Source organism: Sinohyriopsis cumingii, chromosome 7, assembly GCF_028554795.1.
Source record: "Sinohyriopsis cumingii isolate HCF-2022 chromosome 7, ASM2855479v2, whole genome shotgun sequence".
Taxonomy (NCBI): Eukaryota; Metazoa; Mollusca; class Bivalvia; order Unionida; family Unionidae; genus Sinohyriopsis; species Sinohyriopsis cumingii.
The window spans coordinates 129,101,113-129,122,681 of NC_142967.1; the positions used below are offsets into that span (position 1 = coordinate 129,101,113).

Consider the following 21,569-nt stretch of genomic DNA (forward strand, 5'->3'; position numbering starts at 1 on the left):
TTCCAATTTATTCTCTTGGCTCAATCTTCAGACATTTATCGTGTTGAATTTGACTGTGATGATCAATTTGACAACCATATGAATGTGTGTGGGTAAACGCTGTAATTATTTTCCGCAGGTGCTTTGCAAAACAGTTGACTTTATGTTCTTCTTGTTATGGCTTTCTCATTATTGTGATGTCCTCTTCGTCTTTGTCTTTCGGTTCTGCTTCTAGGGCATCCTCGTTCCCCATCTCCATACAGGCTCCACAGTCCAAAGGGGGATAAGATATTTCCATAGCTTATAATAGTATAGAATCACTTTTCGCAAGTTGTTGATTTATATCATATTATCGAATTCTACATACATGATGACGTTCACCGTGTTGTCAAGAGCTTTTGCAAACTGAAGTTCCTTACGAATTTGGCCGGATTTTATAGGGTGGAAATGTCCCTCGTCGCTGCCTTGGTCAGGAGTGAAATCAAAAACACATAATGCGTAGCCTTCTGCATAATCGTCGTACGAAATTCCATGTCTGATGTTGGTCCGGTGGCTTCGTACAGAGAAAAGTACGAACTCAAGTAATTCTTTTTGTCAAAGTTAGGCTCGAATGGTCTGGTACACAAGGTCTTGCCACCTCAACTGAAGTCTATCTTGGACACGTTGCAGTGTTCAAAATCGAAAGGTGTTTCACTGTGGGCTCCTATAAAGGCTGCGATTTTGACGATGCCAATGATTAAGCGTTTCGGTAACTGTCCTATGAACAGATTATCATCGGTCTTGGATCGGAGATTAGCGGCAATGATGAAGGTTTTCAATTCCACTCGCCGTATAGGATACTTAGCAGTTGTTCTATTCAGGGTGTGACTGATATCATTTCCCACTTGAGGCAACACTTCCACACGACGCACTTAAAGTCGGGCTACTTCGAGTTTGGTTTTCTGATTAGCAGCATTATTAGCCACGAAATGGAAAGCGGTACTGCTTCGATTTAGTCTCAGTCGGACATCCATTTCGTTCAACAAATACTTGTCTTGCAACCGCATGTCCAAATGCAAGCGATCCATCAGTTCTAAACTCTGCCCATCCTTGATTTTCTTTCGACGTTCGATAAATCCTGCATTGTCTTTATCTCGATTGTTGAAATTATTTTCCCCCGCAGCGTAATTTTTCCATACCACACAAGCATCCAGATGCGTGTTTTGGGCTTATGTTCTGTACGTCAAGAAATTTACTACGTACGCTTAGTAAGGTTAAGTATCCATGCTGCTGCTGATCAGTTTGTTATTCAAGTACAAATCCACTTTGCTGAACAAGGAATGCATGCAGTTTTAGTCAGGGGTTACTTGATCGGTGTCCTTTATATCGGGATCGTCAGTCATTGTATCAATCACTTTGGCTTGCAGGTACAAGTAACTGCCATTCAGATTGATGTGATATTCGGTCCGTCCTTTAATTTTAAATTCTATGGGAACTGAGACTGTTACAGCGGAGATGGGATGGAATTCTACCCATTCGGATTCTCGCATTGTGATCATGGTTGGTGGTATGGCAAACACAATCCAGTTTAGACTTGGAACGTTCGCAAGATTCTCTTCGCATCATTGTTTTTCTCTTTTTTAATAATCAAAAACGTCTAATTCTATGACGGTTCTTTTTGCTTCGTGTTTATCAACTCCTCTTGTGGGTTGTCATCGGAGTCTTTTCCTACCTTGCCCTTACTGTGGCATGCAGGAGGAAGGAATGTCTTGCTCAACAGCGTGCAGTGCATTTATAGGATATTCTCGGCGAGCCAAATGTCTTTTCCAGTTTGAAGCAAGACACTTTTGTCGGCTCGCAGCAAGGAGTTTTCATATTAAATTTGTTTGTCGATGATAGCATTTCGGAGAAATTCTTTTTCTTGCGTCAAAGAGGCATCTTCCAACGCATGCAATGCTCGCATCACCATGGGTTTCAAGACGAACGAAACGCATATTTCATCATATCTCCTAAACGATGTACCCATTGTCGAGCGACTGCTCGGTACACTTGATACATGACTTACTAGTCGTTAGAGAATCGTTTTCCAAAATGAAGTTTCACCGTGAGAATGGAATGTTTTGCCCAAGATCTCCTTTTGTACCAATGTTGAAACTATCGAAATACGACTTGCTAGCGGTCTATTCGCGGTGAACGTGATAGGTATTACCACCTTCTTCGTCATTAGCCAAGGCTGAATCCACATTGAAAGGAATGACTCGCAGTAACAGCTCGGACGTGTGCCCCACCACGTTGTATTCCACAACATCGGACTTCGCAAACATTAAATTCAACCCTTCAATCAATTTTACAGGGTGACGAAATAACTTAAAGAATCAGTCATTGCTGGAAATACTGATGTCATTGGAAACTTGACCATTAGCTGATTAGATATTTTCTCCACCCAAAATACAAACATATTTCACGATAAAATGTGATGGACGCAGTATTGTCATCCGTAGATTTCATCACAGGCGACGAGCTATTTTATGTTACTCGATCTTGACACTTCGATTCGATTTGTCCATGGATTTGTAAAACTGAGTGTTGAAATGCTGGCAATCATTTCCAACAAATGATGACCGTTAAAATAATTGCCTGCAGGAATTGTAATGTCATGTATGCTCAGTAAAAGATCAAATGGTGATGACCGTTTGAGGTTTTCGTAAAAACCAGGATCGTTCTTATCGAATTGATCCTGTACCCGTGGACTCCGGATTTGGACGGTAAACTTCGTTTGTTCTTTGATCTCGAAAATGTTTCGTTTTCAGTGATGTTTAGGATTTGTGTGGGAATAATGATTTCTAGAAAAGCCACTTCCCAGTGTGCTTCGTGATCCAACTGTATGGCCTGGGGTACTTCGGCCGTGAAACAGCTCACTTTATTGTGGGGAAACAATCATGTCGCTGAGTAAAGTTAAAATTGGTTATTCATAATTCGAGAGTTTTGGTTTAGGATGAGTCGCTAGAGGTTAAAGGAGTCTCAAAAAGAGGGTTGTTGTTGTTGTAATGTTTGGAGGGTGACTGGAGTTGTCCTCAAGGCTCCCGTTGTTACTGGAATATTTATGTGTCGGATTGGGTGGAAGGTAACCGATGAAACTGCTCAGTAAATTGTCCACAATTGTTTTTCTCCTTGGCAATGGCTTGTACCGATGACGCAATTCACCACAAAGATTTTGCAGAAAAAGACGATTTGCCTTTTTTAGGCACACGTTCTCCATATCACACCCACAAGGGATTCTTTTGTAGATCCTGAAAAGAAAAACTCAGAGAAGGAACGGTTACGTCTGTTGCTGATCCTGTGTTGAACGGCATAAGGGTCACTTCTTTTTATAGTCGATGACTTGCAAAGAGTCGATCCAAGAATCAAAACTCGGAGGATATTCTTTGCAACGCACTTTGACTTCATTGACACGCCGTTTGCCAACTGTGTGGGTTCTTCGATCGAGAATGTTTTCGATGTCGTACACGTCGTCTTCTTTGTAGGTCACTCGTAACTCGGGCAAGTAGAGAGTTCCTTTTAACACTTCGCCGATCATGTTTTCAAATTTATAGACGGAAGGATAGCGAGAACGCACTAGTTCAGTGACACGAAACAATTCGGTTGTCCAAGTGGGTAAATAACCTTTGTCGAGAGTGCATTTGGTTTTCCCAAATCGCGTCCAATCTCCCGGTGTTAACAGTTAATGTTTCTTAGGAAATCAGCGGGAGACATACCAAACAGACGCTCAAACACGACTACTTCGTTGTTGGGAGTTACTTCTACGGGGGTGCATCCAATGTCCCGATGGTAAGATTGGTTTAAAGCTTTAACAAGGCCCGGTAAGACGTCGATGTTCTTGAGAGTGTGTTGATGCGTAAAATATTTCCACATGCGTTCATTTAGGGTGCGTTGAAAATGTTCCACGATGCTGGCTGTGGCTTAGGAATTCTCGGTGGTGAAGAAATGTTTCTTTTCTTCAATTCTTGTTTGAAAGCTTGGTTCAGAAATTCGGTGCCTTTGTCTGTTTGCCATCGGAAAGGGTGAAGACCATTTTGTTTCAACAATAATTTTAAGGCTTGCACTAACTTAAAGCTCGATTTGATAGCCAAAGGCACGACCTATGGAAATTCGAAATTGACGTCGATGATGACACAAAACAAATATTTGTATCCGCGATTGCAGGTGGCCAAATGAGATATATCGGCTAAATCGGCTTGCTTTTGATGATCGATACCCTCCACCTTGGTGCGACTTCTGAAAAAGTTTCGTTAAATGGGTTTGTGTAACGTGTACGTGGTTTGTCCTCGTTGCACCTGAGATAAACGTACACTTTTCAGTTTTGGTTTGGCAGCAAGGTACAATTTTGAACTCCTCCGTAACCCACATGATGGGCAGGATTGTGGTAAATGCTGGTTGAAAGATTGTCCATTAGGACTCTCTTCAATAAGTCACCCACTATTCACTAATGCTAGTCTTGGTTTGATGGGTTTGTTTGGAAACGGCTTAGCGTGTCCAATGAGCCACGGGAGTAGAAGTCGAGGGTAGTGTGGTGGCAGTGGGATATCTTTGTTGTTGCTTTCTTTTTCCGCTCTTGGTTTTCCGCTCTTTTTTCCGCTCTTGGTTTTCCTTCATTTTTCCACATCTGTCAAAGGAGCATGGATATCATCTTTTTAACCGAAGCTTTGAGTTCTTCTCGTTAGAATGCGGCGAAAGGGGTCAACAAGGACGCTGCAGTTGTACTAGGGAAGGGAACCGACGGCGTTTGAAAGACTTCTCTTGCGTCTGCTTCCTCTGGTATCCGTGTGGCTGAGTCTGTTCTGGTCACTGGGGGCAATAGTGGCGATTGGCTTTTAATCATGGCCTTAAACTCATCAGAGTCGGTTTAGCTGTTTCGTCTAAAGTTTTCTGGTGAAAGACTTGAAGACGTTGCAAAACTTGGACAAACTGTTGATATTTTTTCGATTCTCACAAAACGTTGCGATCGATCCATCAACGATTGCAATTCGTGTTGTAACTGTGACATCTCTGTCATATGATGATCGGGAGGTAAATGGGGAGTGCGTTGTTTATGTCGACGATGGGATTCCATCCATCGTTTGTAGGGCACTAAATTAAGCTTTCGTCCTTCCATGAGAATCCAAAGGACACGTATGAGGTCTTTCCACGAGACGTTCTTTTCATCTTCTTATCTACCGGTGGGTTAAACACCTCCAACAATTCATCTCAGTATCGCTACAGCTTGTCCTTTGATCAAAGGTCCTATCAGTGAGGAAAAAGAAATCCTCCGCGTTGCATCAACATCTTTCCTTTTCACGGATGGGCATTTTCTTTCGAGCCATTTGTCGAAGAACGTGTCGATGCTTTGCTAAGCGTTCTTTCTGGTGTTTAGACAAAGTCCTTTGAAGACTTTCAGGCAACATTCGCACACGGTATCGATGATGTCTTTTGAGGCTTTTTGAGTTATTTTGACATTTGTGAAAGGGTATTGGACAGGACCGACAACACGTCCCAATGTTTGGTTAAGCGAGGAGACAGTCCTTTTCCTTTTCCTGTTTGAGATAGGAGTGATGGCTTCTTTTGGATGACATATTGTTTCGTTCAGGAGCAAAAACTCACTGATATCAATCGTCTGGCACGGGTCTTTATTATACTGGAATACGTCACCACTGATTGTCGTTACATTGTATCATCTTTAAGACAAGCACCACTGGACGTTTTGGAGTTCGCAACGGACTAAATTCTAACAGTTCTTGCTTGGATAAATCAAGTAAACTCTGTAACACTCGCGATCTCTCTTGGATTTTGACTTTGTGGGAGGGTTCTTCCTTTTCGGCCGCCGCTGCGGATAAAAATGAGGAGGAGAAGGTCGTCACTGATGGAGTAGAAGTTTCTTTAGAAACCGGTTTCCATGTTTTCATTAAATTGGGAAAAATGCTTGTGCAATCGGGTTTTGCTTGGGGATGTGGAAAAAGCTGCTGCTGCTGGAGACACGGTCACTGAAGATCGTAGTTTGAAAAAGTAACGCTGCACCCGGGTAGTACTGCCTCTCTTTCGGGTATAAGTTTTTTCTTGGGACTTTTCTTTTCTGGGGATGTAAGCTGGTCTTATCACTACTGTTTTTGTTCTTCTACCAACGTTTTGTTTTTGTGGGAGAAGCTTTTCTCTTGGGGTGGCTGCTGTCCGTTTTTATCCCATTGTAAGAGGGAACGAAAGACGACACCCCCTAGAGACACGATACATCCAGGTTTCAAAAACTGATTTTCGGTTTGGTTTGAGTATCAATTCTAGGATCTGCCAGTTGCGACAAGGCTACTTTGTGTTTGCCAAAAAAGGCGTTTGGTTTGATTAGGAATGTGAATGATGCCTTGAAGTAATTCACGTGCTGTCACCGTAAACCATTCTTTGAGACTGGCTTTATAGGAAATAGGTGTAAGGTGTTGGAGTGGCATTGTCGCACGCCAATGAGTTCCTAACTGTTCGGCTAACACTTGCACTTGAGATTTATCTCTGGACTTTTAAACAAAACTATGTAATGAGCATTGAAACTGGTGGTGCGATGGGCTTTACTTTGTTGAAATCGAAAATAACCAGATGTATTTGACTGGTGTCAGACACGATCCCTTCATCCTCGCGAGGAATGCTATCCACCTAAATGATAGAATCTCCTCGACTTTCTCGAAGGAAGCTGTAAGCCAATTGCCTCTCTTTGTAACACCACACGATGCTTTGGGGTGGACGAATAATTAAATGGGTTTTGTCTTCTATCAAACATTTGACAAATTCGGTTTTGTCTTAACCATCCGGTCCAGCAATCAACATGAGATACAGAGCCTCTCAGCTGGAACGATATAACCTTTAGTCGATGACTTTGAAGGTTAATGAAGATGTAAAAAAGGAAGATGTAGCCATAGCGAAGTTGTTCACATGTTTGAAAATAACAAAGACAAGAAAAGAGTTTTTATACTTTTCAGGACATGTTTACGCGAAGTTAAAATTTGACACGATATACAAATATGGATAAGAGCCACTACAGGGTGAACTACATGTCTAACGTGACAAGCAAGACGATTAAAATGCTATGCAAACAGGTACATTTTTTACGAAGTTGTAGTACTCTAGAGGCACTGTAATGTTCTTGGAGTCTCTACACTATGCACAGTTTCACTTCTTTCCTCCCGGAATGGCTTAACTAGGGTGTCGATGTCGACAACGATACTGCTGGTGTCCTGAACTGGGTTGTTTTCCTCTATGTCGGGTTCTTCTAGCACTGTGAATAACACGGGTTTAAATATCACATTTTTCACTGGACGTTTGAAGTAATTAACATAAATCTTTGGCATAGGTGACCAGTTCATTTGTCCAAGCATCGAAACCAAGAATTTACCAGTGATTTTCATCTTGCCGGTATCTGTTGTATAACTACTGACAAAGGTCGTGGCATGGTAGCAAGCTTTTATATCTATTTCAGGCAACTTCTGTATGTCTTTAGTTATTCGATATCTTGTCGACAGGTTAAAGTGATCGATGTGAGAATAATTTCTGGCCACTGCCATTCAGGGTAATTGTCAATAATTTTAATAAAATCCTCTAATGTTAACGGTCTGTAGATGAATACTCTGTAGACCAAAGTCTTGATCAACAGAAAACTGATGAGTTTTGTGCATTTTTCTTCACTTTTCTCTTGTTACAAAGTGAGTTTTCCCTCTTGCAAGACCGAGCCAAACTTCCTTGTAGATCGTCTTTTGCAATTCGTTTGGCAATCCTCGTATATTACGTTTGAAATTGGGTTTCAGCACTTGACTCCAGTGAAGCAATGGTTTCTCCAAGATTTCATCCCTGGCAAGTCTGGTTTCTTAAACAAAATGGAATGCAATTATCGTTGACACTTAAATTTATGGGGACCCGCTAAAGGAAGGATGGATGAGCTCCGTAGGGCCGTAGCTGCACAGTATTACGTTGAGGATGAAAACCAGAAATGAGATGAGTTCTAATGTAACAAATGGCACCGCTTTCGCATCCGTAGGGTTTACTAAGCACCCCATCACTTTATTTGGTAGTAAATAATAGCAAAGTACACCATCACACTGCAGTTGATCACCACTGAACTTGAACCTCTTGTTGGTTTGTGTTTGTGTATACGGATTTATCTTTTTAGTCTGGCATTTGTAGTGAAAATGAAGTATCGGTCTTGGACGTTTTCCCATTTATATACTTGCCACTATCGGCGTGTCCGTACGGTAAGGTGAAGTGGTTGGGAAATCGTACTCGCTTCTGGTACACGTTTGGAAACAGTTTGTTTAATGGTCAGCTGACGATTAGATCAGTGGGTAAACGTACAGTCTTTTGAGGTTCGTAGGTGGTCGCCCTAAAATCTTTATTGTAAGGAAGTGTATAAATCCTTTTATTTATTTAATACATGTACTCGGGTTTCGTATTTTTGTGTACAACGATACCCGAGGATGGTTTATGTATATTGTACAATATTTCAAAACAGTGAATTCGGTTCATCCTATGCCGCACATTGAAAGTGGTTTCGATGGGAAGAACCGAATAATTCCAGCGCACAGCCGAATTATGGTGACATAGTCTGTGTATAAATGCCTCACCATAAGAATAAATCTACACATTAAGGAACGTCTTGTCAGTAAACGGTCTACTTTAAAGACTTGCACATATTCAGCTGTAGAGGTATATGAGTTATTTTTTAATTACTTGTGTATAAGTTATAAATATTTTACTACCCCATTTATGTTTGTATATTTTCAATGTAGCATCGGCTTGCGTAATATAAATGCAAATATTTTCTAGTCATGGTTGTGACTTAGCAAGAGATTTATCTTAGCAATATAAAGTTGCATTCTTAAGAAACGTTTAGTACTGTAGGATTCTTATCGAGCACAGGAAGATTCACTTCTGAATCTGTGTATTGTCTAGTAATTATTGTGCTGATAATATAATCTGTATAGCTTACAGAATATAACGTCATTACGTTTTATCGTATATGAGTGAATTCATTTTTACTATTTGAGTAAAATACCCGATATATTACTATCTGAGTGGGTTCATTTTTACTATTTGAGTACAACAACTGATTATTTTCGTCATGTGAAATTATTGTGAATCATTCACCTTTGTCCTTGTATTGTGTAAGGTCATTTTGTGGTATTTTCATTTCTTGCATTATTATGTTCGTGCGGATTATGTTAATTTGTCCAATATTTGGATCAAATACACGCAATTATTAACGATAATTCTTCTCTTTCAAGGCATTCATCATTAAACATTATATTTCTATCACCATCAAAAGTGTTCTGCTATAAATCCGAAATCCAACCCGGTTATCTTCTTACGTCTATCATCTCCAGAGTGAAAATCATCTTTCAGCACGGCAAAGGTCCCCACTGGACTCGTGCGGTGATTCAACGTTAATTTTTTAAATGTGCACGCCTTATGTAATTCTCCATGTTTGTCTCGCTATTACTAAAGTCAGTTTTAGGTCCGCCGCAAAGAAAAAATCTTATTATCTTGTTGTCTGGGTGCTCGTCCGTCCAGGCTCCTGCACGGACTCCTTCAATAGTTGGTTGAAGATGAGGGTGATCGATGTAGATGCAACTGTCTGTGTCAAAATACAGGACGATATCTCCCAACAGGTGTAAGGCTTCGTACAATTGTAACCGAGCATAGGCTGTCACGAAGACCGCAATGATGACATTTCGAAATTCGACGGCCTGTACAAATTGTAGTTCTTCTTCGTAATTTACCAGGATTAGATCTTGGTGAACGACGTACACGTGTTTTGTATATTTTGATTTGTCGTGAATGATCTGTAAGTAGCGGGAGGGTTCTGTCAAGTACTCCGACTTGAGTTATCACGGTCGTTGTGCCATTTTTCTCCACAAGCAATTCAACATGACTTTGGCAAACGATCACTTTCCTTCATTTTTCTCGATGTGGTATAAAGCGATATCCTATTTGGATATGTATTCCTCTTTAGATTTATCTTGGTCTTCGGGAGTTTGATACCAATAGGAATAGCGGCTGGCTTCTTGCTTGAGTTTCAGAAAGGCATCCACGTAGACCGAGAATTAACTTTCTGAGTCTCGTCGTCTATTTGGTACTGTTCTGTCTTAGTAAAGTGGTAAATTTCGCATACTTCTAACAATTGGTATCCCAGGTCCAGAGCTCAAAGCAATTCCACGCTGACTCACGTTCCAGTCAATGCGCGTTCTTCCTGAGTGTAATGACAAGGTTGATCTTGGTTGCACGTTTTAGCACAGGTGTGGGACAAAGGAAGCATAGGTTTTCCTTGACATCGGTAAGGTAAGACGGGATGGTACAAGTCGGTGGGAAGCAAGACTTTAAATTTAATATGACCTTAGTATTGTCAGATGTTTATAACGTCGATATGTTCCGTGAACAATTGCGGATACCCTCTGTGAAAGTGACACTATTTGCACACGTACCAATACAAAGAAAACAAATCCAGGTATTTGATTTGTTCTCCTTTCTCCTCGTCTGCGTGGATAGAAAGGGTCTACCAGTGGGTTACTTTCCACGATGCATTTAAATTTGGGATCAGTTTTCAAACATTGGTCGTGGTCGTGTTTCCAAATTTGCACGACTTGGTATCCTTGCTATTCTAGCTTTAGGCGTCGTTGACAAGTGTGCTTGTACAATTCTTCCACGGTGCGCCCTGATAATGGGTTTTTAGTGTCACGTTGAGGGTAACAGGTCTGGCATCATAGGAAAAAACAACATTTAAACTCGTAGACAATCTTGGGGTCTCTAAGTCTCAGCCATCTACCGAATACGTCCCAAGGTCATTTTCGCCTCCTCCGTTTCGGGCATGCCGGATCAATTTGTCTTCCTGTTCTCACAAGTAATGTAGCCAACTCATAACTTTGACTGAGTATCGACGTTTGTTGAAGTTCGTAGTTTGAGGGCATATCTTGGCTAGGGTCTTCTCTGGAATGAATCGCTTGCGATACACTAACGAGCACGCTTTGGCAATGATACAGGCTTCTTTCAACGGATCTATCCCTCCGTGCTCCATGAACAGTTCTCGAAATTTTTCACAGCAACGCCGTAAAATGTCTACGTCAGAGCGACAATACTTTAACATTTCTTCCTGAAAGTCAAATGGTTCCGAAGCGTGAGAGTGGTACCAGGCGAAGAAAGCTTCACACGTTTGGGTGCGCATGTTGTCTGGGTCGTAGTAGTGAGCGTCAGGCAAATTTGTCAGGACGGCGTGCCGATTGGCTTCAGCATTGAAAAAGTGCGGAAAATTCCCTTTGGCCATTTCCGTCATTCCAAACGTTACAAGCATTCAACTCAACGACACGGCTAATTAACTCATAGGAATTATAAAATCTATCAATCGTAGTTTTTCCACTTATATGGAGATGAGTTTGGCTCCGTTCAAAGTTTTAGTACATTAGATGCCTTGTTCTGTATAATATTTTCAGAAGAAATTGACCATCGTATACCGAGAAATTGTGAGCCTTCACCGTGTTATAGTGATGACAGTCTCCGTAACGTTTGATGTTTTTTTTTGACTCCACGTGTCGTCGATAGAGTCTATAATCCTTTGGGCAAAGTCGACGAGCGTGTTAAACCAACGAAAGATTTTTTCACGTCCTCCAGGAAACTTACTACAGTGCTGGCAATGACAAAAGATCAGTTTTTGGATGTACTTCTCGCACGCTTGATGAGCCACCCAGAGATTAGGAATGTGAATGCCGGTCTCTTGTATGCATTTGAAATCGAAAAAGATGAAATTCCCTTTCTTTTTGTCCTCATCCTCCCCCTGCTTTGATTGGTATGTTTGAATGTTGCATTCATGTTCCAAGCCCAAGATTTCGCCCAAGATTTCGCGACAAATGTGACATCATTTCTTTCCTCGATAAATGTGCGCCTTGGCATTATTGTCGCTACGATTTGTCCATAAGTAGAGCATTATCTCAGCAGTTGGCAAGCACTTTTCTGCTGTTAACTTTGTGTCATTGGTAACACTTAAGGCTGACAAAATTTCGTCGACAAGCTGAGTAATGCATACGTTCTTGTCCTTCGTTTCGAGGCTAAACATTCCCGACATTTCGATGCACAATGAAGGTGTTGCTCTCGATTATATAACCATGGTCGCATTTCTCACAATAATAATCGTATCCGAGGAATGCGGTGATACTGGTAATGACATCGAAATGTTCTTCGTGATGATAAATGTGAATGTATTTTCCGTCGGGGAAATCGTTGGCTTGCGCATTTCTTGTGGGTGCCCTTTTAATGTATTGAGTGGAAATAAGACGTCTTGCAGTTTTTTATATTTCAGGAATTCCACAGGTTGCGCATTTGGATAGGCCTGCTTGCTGTTAACAGGAGCTCTGCTTCACTTCGTTGCTTGAATCGGGGCGATTGTCGAATGTTCACCCAGGCTCTTTTCTATTCTGCCGTGTCGTTCTTATTGGCATACATTCGTCCCACAACGATGGCTCGGGCTACGCACATCTTGTCCTGAGTGTTATTAATTTAGACGAGGCGGAGCTTGGTGCTGCGAGGTCGTCCACCAGTTACAAATTTTTGAGTTCCTTCCCCTTTCGGAGGGGTAACGTGGGACATGTAAAGCGTAGCTTTGCCATCGCTGATTTCAAATCGATCGTTGGATTGCTGCACGTGTTGAATCTTGTTGACGACTTTGCAAGTTGTCAGTTCTGTCGAGTTGTTTAACTTGATCCAGATTGTCGACTTCAAACTGTCATGATAAATGGAAAGTCTCAGGCGGTCTTCTTCTTTGCACTGGTATTGTCGTTTTAGTGTGGTTAACACTGAATCCTACAAATCAGTGATGAAGTCTTTTGCTTTCTCGAGTGGTACGTCTGACTTGAAATCTTTAAACCTCACGATTTAAGTGTAATCCGTGGTTCTGAATTCCCTTGAGGAGAGTTTTTCCGTCTCTCATGTGTGGTAATATTTTTCAGGCGTTAGTGGTTGACTTTGGCCTTGAGTAGACTCTCTGGGTCTGGATGCAGAAATAGAAGGTGTGGACTCTGGCTCGGCCATGTCGTCTTCAAACTCGCTGGCATGGACTTGGGCCAAGATTTCAGCTACTGTGTGAGGCGATACGTCACGTTGTGGCTTCTTACCTCCTTCTCCCATTGTCTCCCATATATATATATATATATATATATATATATATATATATATATATATATATATATATATATATATATATATATATATATATATGTATAGATAGGGTGTGTCTTCTGATGAAGCTTCTGATCAAAGATTTGCGAGGTGTCATGGGACGGTTTACTTCAGAGAAGGTGACGGACTATTCCCCCTCCTTTCGAGATAAAAGCCAAGATACTTGCTATGTCTGTCAGAAAACAGGACATTGGACGATTGAATGGCCACAATGTCAAAGCAAGACAAGCGTCAAGAGAGACAAGGGTTTATATACTTGTTATCGTTGTCAGGAGAAATGACATTGTTCTTCTGACTGTCCTAAGAAAAAAGAGAACCGATCAAAGAAAGAACAGGAGGTGAGGGGTTACAATAATGAAGAATAACATCGAAAAGGAGGAAGATTCCATAACAGTCCAGGAAGAGGAAAATATGTGGCTGTGAAGAAATTAAACAAATTGGAAAAAGAGAAAGTGAAAAAACAGAAGAAGAAAATAAACTTTTGTTTTTGTGTTGTGAAGTTTTATTTTAGCTTCTACAAGAGAATATACCTGAACGAAAATGTAAGTGTCTCCGGACTTTGGTATTTATAAGCTCATAAACGCATACATTATTAATTCAAAGATCATGGGGAAAAAAGGACTTAAGTTTTAACTTGATGTGGCAGTCTTTGAGTAGTCACTCTTTTCAAGGTAGGTGAGTGGCCCTGAAAAAGACCTTTAGGTGTTTTTTTTTGTAATATATATAAAAACTCAAAGAGCGGAAGGAAATGACGTTTAACGACCTTAAAATTTTGCCACGGCCATGTCCTACTTCTTCGCCTGCTAAGGTCGACGATTGGTAGAGATCATACTGTTGGTATCTCAGTGGTAGTCAGTGTAGAGGGAGTACTTACTGGGCAAGAATGTTTAGCTCAGAAAGGTCATTTTAGCTTGGGTCGAGTTAAAGAAGTCGGATGCATTTATCTCAGACACCTAATCAAAATGTCTAATAGCACCGTGACCGTTTGATTTTCACCATCCTTCTTCTCTCTTTGGAAATTTATCTTCTCTTCCTTTTGTTGTCTTCTTTCCTCCTCGTCTCGCTGTTGCTGTTGAATGTCAATGGCTTGTTCGGCTTCTTTCTGCTGATTTACAAATTTCTCCAATTCTTTTTTCCGCATTTTTCTAAAATCCTTGACCTAGTGTAAGGAGGGAGACGATGGTGAAAGTGCTGGAACTGGTGTAAATTCTTGCGAAGAGGAGAGAAAATTTGCTAAATCCTAATTACAGGCATTCTCTTCTGGAAGTATCACCGTGCTTGCCTTGGTAGTGCTCACTATGCCATCACTCCTCGCCTCCGCTGCGCACCCCAAGTCGTCGTCTTCATAGTTTCAGTCATGTTGCAACAATGTTGCATCGATTCACTGTGCACCGAATCTAGCGCACGTAAATAGAGTATGTGACGTCACACGTCGCTTTCTTTTGATTGGAATAGAGACTCCGCGCTCTGACTTAATTTTGCAACTCATGTTTGGATTGGTCAAAGAGCCGCTCTTAAAGTATAAGTAATCGCAGCTTGCCTCATTCAATTAAACTGTTCTCACGACAAGATGTGGACAAACGCAGAATCGTCTACTGTAATATTGGGGATTCTGTTCAACCCGGACTACCCCATGTATGTGACATTATCATAAGTTATCATGAAGATCACATATACGGCCATTAGGAAACGAAGGATTTATGCGGAGAGATAAGGTTGTCTGAATCGAGTCTTAATCCAAGGTCAATATGTCAGAGTTTGAGGAAAAGAAGAAGACCCGTCCGATGTTCTATACGTTAGCTCAGTGGTGTTAACAAAACCAATATCTCGTTGCCCCCCTCCCCCTTCCAACTTTTGTCTTTCTGTTGTATATAGATTTGATTGTGTATTTATTTGTTTGTTTGTGTATATTGACCCTTTCAACCCTATTAACTTGTGACCCTATAAATCTCATGTACAATTCGCCTTGACCCTAGACAAGCCCATCATATTAAATTCCCATTAACCCTATACACTTTTTTTACCCTATTAATTGGCTTGAACCTACATTTCATAATCTCATTTTCCATTGTAATGTCCCATATACCCCCATCGCCCCCCCCCACTACTATTGTATTTGCCGCAATGACAGACAGCCATATATAATTCTATGACTGAATTCAAAAGGTTTACATGAAAAAAGACAATACATTATAATTTAATATTCTTCCCAAATCGAATAAATTATTCCTAGTCAGGGTTTACGTTTTTTCCACGGTAATCTATCTCCTTAACTAAGGAAAGTTTCGTCAAAACCTGCACAGTAAATTTGACTGATAATGGACAACGTGACTGATGAAGCGTTTACACACACACACACACACACACACACACTCGCGTTCTTGTGCACCATGAGTTCATGCTTTCGTCTGTTAGGCCTGTCCCGGATGAGTCATGACGGTATTGCTTGGGGCGTTGGTTTGGGAGGGATAGACAGTACTATCGTTACTTGGGGCATGGGCTTAATTCCTGCTTGAGACGAATGATAGCTCAAAAGCCTGTTAGATTATTTTCAATCAGTCAATCTATCAATCTATCTATCTATCTATCTATCTATCTATCTATATATATATATATATATATATATATATATATATATATATATATATATATATATATATATATATATATATATATATACGATTTATTAACAAATAGAGATAAACAGTTTTAGTAATATTAGTATTATGTATAATACACGCTTATTAGAAGAAAAGAAAATAAATTACAAAAAAAAAAAAAAAAAATTACAAAGATAAATGTAATCAACATATATACTAGTATAATCTTTATAGCTGTTAAAGTGGTTATCAGAACTCAATTTATTTAATAAAAATATGATAAAAATATGGTGTGCATTACGGTTACTATCAAGTATTTTATAAATAATTAATCAAGTATTTTATAAATAATTAATCATATTATATTGATAATTAATTAAAAATTCAATTTCATTTTTTAAAGAATCAGTAAACTTATTTTTTTTATAAGTTTACTAATTCTTTAAAAAATGAAATTGAATTTTTAATTAATTATCAATATAATATGATTAATTATTTATAAAATACTTGATTAATTATTTATAAAATACTTGATAGTAACCGTAATGCACACCATATTTTTATCATATTTTTATTAAATAAATTGAGTTCTGATAACCACTTTAACAGCTATAAAGATTATACTAGTATATATGTTGATTACATTTATCTTTGTAATTTTTTTTTTTTTTTTTGTAATTTATTTTCTTTTCTTCTAATAAGCGTGTATTATACATAATACTAATATTACTAAAACTGTTTATCTCTATTTGTTAATAAATCGTATATATAGTTTTCAGTAGAGATATATGTATCTTTAAGATCCAGTTTTATATATATATATATTTATGTATTAAGATATCATTAATCTTTGCTGTATATGCACATCTCCATGTAAATTATTCGTTAAAGTATTAGATAATTACGTTAAAAATGTAAGCTATGACGTCATCTTGTTTATATCATTGTTTATTTCATTGATCACTTAGAAACAACATATTTAATGACGTAGGCAGTGATATTGAATTCAGTTTGAATTCAGTCTGATGAAGCATTAAAGCGAAACCGGTCACACATACTACGTGTTGGTGTTGTTTATTTTATAATTTATATATATATATATATATATATATATATATATATATATATATATATATATATATAGAGAGAGAGAGAGAGAGAGAGAGAGAGAGAGAGAGAGAGAGAGATTTTCAAATGTTCAAACTAATGTTACAATGTTCAATAATTGAACATATTCGCCTATTCACATCATGGACTGATGTCGCAAGTTCAGTTTAATGCTTTAAATATTAAATTTACAACTATGAAAGACTCATTAAAATGACTATATGGAGATTTTCATTTCAACGGTAACAGATTTGTATCTTGTCCAACGTACTTAAACTGTATAAGTGGCCTTTATTTGTCTACATTCAACTGGTGGGAATTATTGGAATTACATTAATGATAGCGTTTCATGTTAGTCATTGGACACCTTGTGTTTGTTACTTTCATATATGAGCTACATCTAAACATTTAGGCCAACGTGTACACCAACTGATATTAAAAACACCTATAATCTAACCTTATATTCGTCATATTGTCTGGTGGTACAAATGATCTTATGCATTATATATAATACTCACGGTTCTAAACCTGTATTAGTAACAATCTAAGTTATTCATTTTTTTCTGAGGCATCAATTTCTTTTTGTGTGAAAAATATAACATGTTAGAAAGTAATTACAAGATCTATATCAATGGAATTATTGTGGTTCTGACATATATCCTAGCCGTAAAATTCGTTTTGCACGCAAATGCCATAATTGTGCATTACTAATAATATACAAATGATCCTTTCTTTTTATGTTTTCAGTGGCAAATCTATTATTCCGGAGATACAAAACAAAGAAAAGAAAGCGGCCACAGACTACGATGCAGATGGAAGAGGCTGCTCAGAAGAAATTGTGATCATTACGCTCTAAACTCGCCTTTACTTAGAAACGAGCCATCAATTAAGCAATCAATAAAATTGCTTTGTGTTATCGATCACATGGCGAACATTACAGTTAACATACCTGCTTGTGTTTTTAAGTGTCTCTAGGTTTTGATTTTTATAATAATAAGGACCTAAGCACACACACGCATACACTAATAATTCAAAGATCATGGGGAAAAAAGAACTTAAGTTTTAACTTGATGTGGCAAACTTTGTGTAGTCACTCTTTTCAAGAGAGGTGAGTGGCCCTGAAAAGGACCTTTAGGTGTTTGTTTTGTAATAACAAATGCAGGGGCTGGAGGAAATGACTTTTAACTGCCTTAAACTTTTGCCATGGTCATCATTTAAAGATGACTGGAAAGATCACTTGGAAACCATCCAGAAATTCTTTAATCGAAGCAGATTTGACAAAAACGTATTCAAAAGTGAGTTTTATCGTGCTTTCGCTACATTTTTAGGACATTGTTTCAGACGGTCAAGTTAAAACAATACAGTTATGGTCAAGGCTATCTCTGAATTCCCTTTGTCCATCATGTGCCATATTTGGGGTATGTCTGGATATTATCGGAAATTTAACTCCAATATTTCCATAATTGTTGATCCTCTGACCAATTTGTTGAGTAAGACAACCAAGTGTCATTGATCCGAAACCTATTAGGAGGCTTTTGCTAAATTAAAGGCCATACTTAAGAGTGCTTATGTTTTTTTTAGCTCTAGATTTAAGTGAATGTATGTTGGATCAAGTGATGTTGGGTTTCGTGGAGTATGAATTCAGGAGGACAAACATGGTGCGGATAACCCAGTTCGCTATTTTCCTAACAAAATTGAACAATTAACATGTACATTATTACACAATCAAAAAGAACTATTTGTCTTTGAGATTAACTTCGTAACACTTTTAAGTGTATGTAAGTTCAGCTCATTCTACGATTGTGGCATTTAATGATCGCAAACCCCATCTCTTTCATTAGCATAATTCAGAAATTGATAAGGTAGATTTTGATGGTACAGGAATATAATATTGACACCAGTTACATCAAGAGAAATATAATCCAACTGCAGATACGCCTTCACGTGTATTGAAGTACTATCATGTTTTATGTTGTTTATATATTTTAACATTCATAAAACATCTTTCTATGTAATTAAAATTGGTATAGTATAAATATATTTGAATAATATGTAAATTAAAGCTTCTTTTAAATAAATATACTTTTTTCTTTATGATGGGATGTGTTACGAATATTTAATTTGTATCGTGTGTCTTTTGTCCACATCTGAGGATATCATTTTGGCCCTATTTGCCAATTGTCCTGTAGGGAAAACATGTTTACTGGAACTTAAGTTCCGGATACTTCTTTGGTGCTGATCCATGAAGATTCCAGAAACGAATCTTGTTTACAGTTTGATGGAAATTTCCATGTAGATGACTCTCATCCTGGTCGTCTAATTTTGTCCCAGGTGTTTATATTTTGTTATGTTTATATTAGAATTACTCATTTATATCTTAACACCGGTCTTTAGAGGAATCAATTTTAGTTGATTTTCAGTTAATATTTGAAATGATTTATTTATTTAAATTATTCACTGGAATTACAAAGTGCTCAATACTACTTTCGGGGCATCGAGTGGCCGAGTGGTCTAAAGCGCTCTCCGTTACGGATCACTGCCATCTCACCTCTGTCTGCGTGGGTTCGAGTCTCGGATTCGGCCAATGTGGATATGTGAGTAGCTTCTCTTGGGTCGGTGGTTCTTTCCGGGGTTTTCCCGGGTTCTTCCTCCACCATTAATACTGGCCTTCATGTATAGCCTATCGTGTGCTGAAACATGGCGTTAAAACCCACCAAAACAACAACAATCGATAATACTTTCAGAGTAAATAACTATTTTGAGATTTTTTAAAATTCATTTAGAGACATTTTGCACTGTCATATATATTGTATTTAATTGTTTGTTGGTTAGTTTTAATTTTTTTATTTCATTACATTTTATTTGTAATGTAATATTGCTTGCTGGACTTGACCTTGTCCAAATTTGAGTTCATTTATGCTTTACCTGATTGACTGTTTTATGTTTTTAGTTTTTAAATTGCATATTAACCGAATTATTATTCAGGTAAACATGTTAATTTGGGTCAGGGTTTTGGAGATTACTAAGTAAAATGTATAGGCTATTGTGTTGTAAATAAACAAGGCTCATTATATCATTTTAGAAGGTTATTTTACATTAGGCAATGGTTGGTTTGAGAAAATGCTAATTTGTACCTGAGGTCAAGTAGAGAACTTTATTATCTTGTGACTGTGAGGATTTTACCAGTCGTGATTTAGCATCTAGCACTTTAAGTTGTTATATGTTGTGACCAGTTTGGGCTGAATTGCTGAATTTTATTTTCTTCAAATTATTGAATTCTAGTGATTATTTGCTCTGGAAATACAAATGTGCTCTGATAAAATGATTTGATAAAGACATTCATTGCAATTTATACTGAATTAAAACCTGTAATAATATTTCTGTGATTCATCAAGAGACTTGGATCACGTCGGGATTTGATCTGAGTTTTATTCAGGACTTTTTATTAATATGACTTGTGTCTCTAATTCTTGGATTATATTTGGATTTAATTCGCAATAGCGTAAGTTATTTGCTCTCATTTTTCACTTTATATTCTATGGAAATAAATTATTTGTTAATTTTACAAAGCTTGTTGTCTTCACTCTTTTCTGTTACTTATTTTAAGAGCACAGACTGGTAACAGCACTATATCTATGTGATAAATCAAGATTACGTCAACTGCATTCCAGGTTATCGGTACATCAGCATATTACAGATTGGAATTCGTTCGGAACACCACTGAAATTCATTTGGAGCATCACATACTTTGCACTTGTGATATAAATTTTTAAACGATATGGGATTTACTTCACAGTACTGTACGTTCTTTTTTATACTTACACTTTGTATTCTAGGGAGATTCATTTTTGAATTTTACAAAACAAATTGGTCGTCACGCATGTCGTTACTTAGTTGACAACCATATAGTATTAACACAGTAAAGATATATATAACAGTAAGAATGTACATTTTGGATTATTTCCTTGCTTTTATGGTTTATCTGCATGTTATATGTCCTGGAACATCTCAATGTCTTGGTGAGTTTTTAAATGCTTTTCAGTTTTGTTTGCATTATACTCAGTTGATATTAGTTACACTAAGTGTGCTAAATTGAAATTGTTTTAATTGACTATACATTTAGTATTGTAAGATTCGGTCATTTTCGCATAACTGTATGAAACTATAGAACAGTGATATTTTGTGTTGCACCATATTATTTGGGATTTTTACTGCAACGTTTCTATAAATGCTTGTTCAGTGTGTGTGCGTAACGCGTACACATGGTGCACGAATGTACTAGTTTGACAGGTACTGTATCTCAGAAGCTACATGTTCGGAAAATAAATCGGCAGTTTTATTTTAATTAAATATCATGATTATAACAATGACGATGGTATGTTTTATTTGTATTTGACACATGAGTGCATCTGAAAACGTCATTGTGTTCAATAATAGATTATATTCTGTTACCGTAAAAAACAAACAAAATATGAAAACGTAACACACTAGCAAAACAGTTGCAATAAATCAAAATTGGTTAAGCTTCTTGAATTTGTTTTCCGTTTGAAAAGTATAATAAATACAAATTTATTATAATAGCAGTCATTTTAGTATGAAGAAATGAATACACTTTTCTCTTCTTCGGATAAATTTGTCAAAATGAGGGAGAAAATTTGATCTTAAATCTTAATAAAATCA

The 21,569-nt window shown here is 37.9% G+C and overlaps 1 protein-coding gene across 1 annotated transcript in view; it reads left to right on the top strand.

Annotated features, from left to right (window-relative positions):
- The window catches only part of LOC149796108 (neural cell adhesion molecule 2-like), an 89,700-nt gene extending 68,131 nt beyond the window's left edge, over positions 1–21,569 (top strand). Inside the window, exon 13 of the mRNA XM_089964192.1 lies at positions 17,637–21,569. Coding sequence (XP_089820318.1) covers positions 17,637–17,731 — 95 coding nt within the window. The 3' untranslated portion in view covers positions 17,732–21,569. The remainder of the gene's footprint in view (positions 1–17,636) is intronic.